The sequence below is a fragment of the Lactuca sativa genome, chromosome 7 (genome assembly GCF_002870075.4).
Source record: "Lactuca sativa cultivar Salinas chromosome 7, Lsat_Salinas_v11, whole genome shotgun sequence".
Lineage (NCBI taxonomy): Eukaryota > Viridiplantae > Streptophyta > Magnoliopsida > Asterales > Asteraceae > Lactuca > Lactuca sativa.
The window spans coordinates 145269022-145274008 of record NC_056629.2 but is presented as its reverse complement, the minus strand read 5'-3'; the positions used below and the strand labels follow the sequence as shown (position 1 = coordinate 145274008).

The following is a 4987-nucleotide window of genomic DNA, read 5'->3' as shown; positions in this document are numbered from 1 at the left end:
AACGTCCTTCACATTAGTTGGTGGGGGTAATTTAGCAACTGTATCAATTTTTGCCCGATCCACCTCTATCCCCGCTTTAGATACGTTATGGCCTAAAACAATGCCTTCTTTTACCATAAAATGACACTTTTCCCAATTTAAGACCAAATTGGTCTTTTCTCAACTAGAAAGCATCAAGTCAAGGTTAGTAAGACAATCATGAAAAGAAGAGCCAAAGACAGAAAAATCATCCATAAATACTTCCATAAAGTTTTCCACCATGTCGTGGAATATCGCCGCCATGCATCGTTGAAACGTTGTCGGCGCATTACATAACCCAAACGGCATGCGTCGATAAGCAAATGTTCCACTTGGACAAGTGAAAGTATTCTTCTCTTGATCAATTGGGTCAATTGGAATTTGGAAATAACCAGAAAGTCCATCTAAAAAGCAAAAATAGGTATGGCCAGATAATCGTTCAAGCATTTGATCAATAAAACGAAGAGGGAAGTGGTCTTTTCAAGTGGCATCATTTAACTTTCGGTAATCGATGCACACCCGCCAATCGATTACCGTTCGTGTAGGTATGAGCTCGTTCTTCTCGTTTGCCACGACTGTTATCCCTCCTTTCTTTGGCACCACTTGAACGAGACTAACCCATGGACTATCGGAAATCGAATATATGATCTCGGCATCTAAGAGCTTGACAACCTCCTTCTTGACCACCTCTTGCATGTTCGGATTTAGACGCCATTTGATGTTGCACTACCGGCTTCGCACCTTCTTTAAGATTTATCTTATAAGAGCAATAAGAAGGGCTTATTCCTTTAATATCGGTGATTTTCCAAGCAATGAAAGTCTTTCTCTTCTTCAAGTCTTGGACTAGCTCTGCTTTTACAGATATGGTGAGGTCAGAAGCTATAATCACAGGTTTTTGTTTACCTTCTTCCCCAAATGCATACTCTAAATGTTAAGGAAAAGTTTTCAGCTCCAAATTCGTGTTTTGTACACTGAAACACGTCGAGTCCAGAGAGGGGACTCATGGAGTCTAGGCCAAAATTACCGTTTGATCGCGTTTCTTCATACGGACTCGTCGAGTTAGTGTCTTCAACTCGTCGAGTTGTGTTTTCAGCACTTCTGATTAATTCTTCATATTCAGATTATTCAAGAAGTCTTTTTATCTCCTTCATATCTCTTTCAACATCAAAGTAATTTTCAAATCCATGGGTGATTCACTTGACTTATCCTCTTTGCATTCTTCCATTAATTCGTCCAAAATGTCTACCGAGAAAGCCGTGTTGTCACCATACTTAGCATGTTTCATGGCACGATCAACTCCAAAAGTAACTGATTCTTCTCCCACCCGAAGGGTAAGTTTGGACACTCTTATGTCCACTATGGCACTTGTGGTGTTTAGGAAGGGTCATCCAAGAATGATTGGCACTTGATGGTCTTCTTCCATATCTAGCACTATGAAATCAGGGAGGAATACGGATTTATCAACTTTCACCAATAAGTCCTCGCATATCCCCTTTGGAAATGTCACCGACTTATTTGCTAGATGAATTGCCATACGAATTGTCTCGACTCCGGAAGATTCAACTTCTTAAAGAATGACTATGGAATAAGGTTGACACTCACCCCGAATCAACCAATGCATAACTAATAGCTAAGTTCCCGAATTGGCATGGAAAAGTCAACATCCCTGGGTCACCCATTTTCTTCGGCAATTTGTTCAACATTGCGGCTGAACAATTTTCATTAAGAGCCACCTTGTATACCTCCTCCATCTTCTTTCTATTTGTGAGTAATTCCGTTAAGAACTTGGCATACTTAGGCATTTGTGCAACCACCTCGATGAAGGGAATGTTAATTTGGAGGGCTTTGATGTGTTCCAAGAACTTTTGATATTCTTCATTCGGCTTGTCTTGTCTAGCTCCACCTGGAAATGGCAATGGAGGTTGATACGGTTTTAAAGAAGGAGTATTTTTCTGTTCAGACCGAGGACTCGTCGAGTTCAAGTCTTGAACTCGACGAGTTGCTTCGACTATTTGTGAATGTGGGTTTTCTTTCTCTTTCTCATGCACCTCTTTAGGATCTTCATTATGGATTGGGGTAGGAGGAGTTATTATGTTTCCACTCCTAGTCGTCACAATGTTGATTTGGGCGCCTCTCGGATTTTTCTTGGTATTACTTGGAAGCCCACCCAGTGCTCTTTCGTTGATATGTAGTGCAAGTTGGCCTAACTATTTTTCAATGTTTAGGATAGAGGCTTGCAGATTTCTCATCAAGGATTGTTGCTCTTTCATCATGAATCGTTGTTCTCTTATTGCAACATCGGTTTCGTTGAGCCTTTTCTCGGATGTGGCTGCAAATCTTGTGAGCATATCTTCAAAGTCCATTTTCTTTTCTTGCACCGAATCTTCCTTTTGATAGAAGCCTCTTGTCTTCATCCTATATTCTCCTCCTTTTCCTTCTTGTACTCATCGTATAGTAGCCACTCCTTTTTTGGTTTTCGCCAATCCTCGTCATATTTATCGCCACGAGAATAACATACTTGCACTTTCCGGTTCCCATGCTCGTCTAGATCACAATCTTCAGTAAAGTGAGGCCCGTTACAATTCTCACATCCCACCCGGATGGCATGGATGGATTGATCCATCTTTGTCTTTCTTCGGTCCAAACTGTCCAATTTAGCCATCATTGCCACCATATTATCGGAAACTGAGTTCACCGCCCCTCGAATTGAGTCATTCCTTGGGTTATGATATTCTCTAGAGTGCTTACAGAATTCTTCAATTTGCTCCTTTATGACCGTGAGTTCTTTCTTCGTGAGTGGTCCTTGGGAGTCAAGGAGCTGCCTAGTTGTCACATTCACTCCATCATAGAAAATGGAGACTTCTAGCTGAATGTTTAAATCATTGTGGGGGTAGTTCCTCAACAAGCCTTTGTTTCTTTCCCATGCCTCATAGAGTGACTCGCCTGCTTGTTGCTCGAAACTGGCAATGATTTTCTTCAACTTTGCTATTTTTGAGGGAAGGAAAAATTTGTCAATAAATTCTTCACGCATTTTATCCCATCTGGTGATGGATCCTAGAGGGAGTGATTTCAACCAATCTTTCGCGGTGCCATTAAATTTGACTGGTAGCATACAAAGCAAAACAATCTGGCGAGGTACATTAGAGATATTGAAGTAGTCAGCTATGTCGTTGACCTCGTCGATATGCTTATATGCGTCTTCGTGATCTTTCCCGTAGAATGGGATGTCTTAGAGCTGGGTGAGAATGTGGCATTTTAGCTCGAAGATGGCAGTTGCAGGAATCACAGGTTGCACGAGTCCCGACCCGGTATCGTCACGCATCCTTTTCTTGTATTCGCCCATGGTGATGTCTGTCATGTTAGCCATTGTGTCATTGGGTTCACTTCCTAGGTCGCTTTCTTTTTCGGATTCTGTTTCATAGTTGGTCTCTTTTGGATTAGGCTTGTGTTCAAAACTTTCTATCTTGCTCTCTTCGTTCTTTCGACTACTAGACTCACCCACTTTCTTCCCTTTCTTCTTTCCAAAGACCGATTTAAGGTCCTTGAAAGGTGACTTCTTTGGCGGGTTAGTTTCTTCGACATTTTTATCATTGTTCTTCCTTAAAGCTGATTCCGGATCTTCAAGAGGTGCGACCAAAGATGTATTTGATCCACAGGTCATAAAATACCTGAGAGAAAACAAAAAAACACGCATAAAAAGAACAAAACGAAGTAAAAACGAAACTGAAAAACACGATGGACTCGTCGAGTTGCTTTGATTGGACTCGACGATCGAGTTCAAGGCTAAAACAGAAAGCTAAAAACGAAAAATTTTAAAGCAAAAAAAAACTAGAATTTAAATTAATAACCAATTAACTAAAGTAGTAACTTTGTGCAAGATAAATATTACAAAAAGGATCGATAACACTAGAAATTAAAATAACTATTTAAAATTGTTCCCCGGCAACAGCGCCAAAAACTTGATGTGTGTGAAATACACTAGTTTTAATCCTAGTATTTTAAACACAAATTAAACAAATGGAAGGCAATGTACCTATCGATTAGCAGTATATTTCAAGCAAGTAGGGTATCGAATACAGGGAATGGTAACAATTAAACTAACTACTAGAATTATCTATATAAGAACAAGTAATAAAAAGAAGGGTTTTCTCTAGTTTAGCAAGACTAGAAACTTAAGCAATTAACTAACACTCAACTGAGGCAATTAACAACTAAAGCAAATAGGAAATAACTAGATTCAATAATAAAAGAGACTTCTGTTCACGTTCGACTTACTTATTCCTATGGTTGATTTTATGGCAAGTGTAGTGGATTAATTTATCATTGGCTGCCGATTAATGTGATTAGATTCATGTTCACTATTACTAATCCTTAGAAAACAAATTAATTCAAACAGTGGCCAATGGGTTAAACTAACAAGTTTCCTAGTATTTTGATTCGGATCAAGTAAGACTTGTATTATTAGCTAATTAAATCTGGTAATTCAATCAACTCATGTATGGTTGTTCATCATATATGCTTACACATTAGTATACTTATTTGCTAGTTAATGCTAGGTTCATGTTCACTAATACTAGGCATACAATGTTGTTTTCACAAAAATCATATGAAGTAAGCAATTAAGGAGATGTTCATGCAGTTTAATAGACTTGATAAATTAAAGAATATAATTATTATCAACACATAAGGGTCTTTAACAAGCTTAACAAGACAATTTCAACAAATCAACTAATCCATACCATAAAATCAAACCATATTCACAAATTAATCTACCCTAAACAGAAGTGATGAGTTTTTAGCTCATATCTATAGCAATTAACATCTCAAAAACGAAATCTAGTGATAGCAACATAATTTACACAAAAGATTTAGAATAGAGAATGTGTGTTGCCTTTCGATCTCTTCCAAATTGGTCTCTAGGGTGAAATCTCGAGTTCCAGAGCTCCAGGATACTTCTAATCACCAATTA

General features: G+C 38.7%; 1 protein-coding gene across 1 annotated transcript; it reads right to left on the bottom strand.

The window, feature by feature from the left end:
* Window positions 1-1616: 1616 nt before the first annotated feature.
* LOC111908217 (uncharacterized) lies at window positions 1617-2432 on the bottom strand. Its single transcript, XM_023904051.1, has 2 exons — window positions 2316-2432; window positions 1617-2225 (listed from the first exon to the last, which is right to left on the bottom strand). The coding sequence occupies exons 1-2, from the start codon at window positions 2430-2432 to the stop codon at window positions 1617-1619; spliced, it is 726 nt and encodes a 241-aa protein (XP_023759819.1).
* Window positions 2433-4987: the final 2555 nt, after the last annotated feature.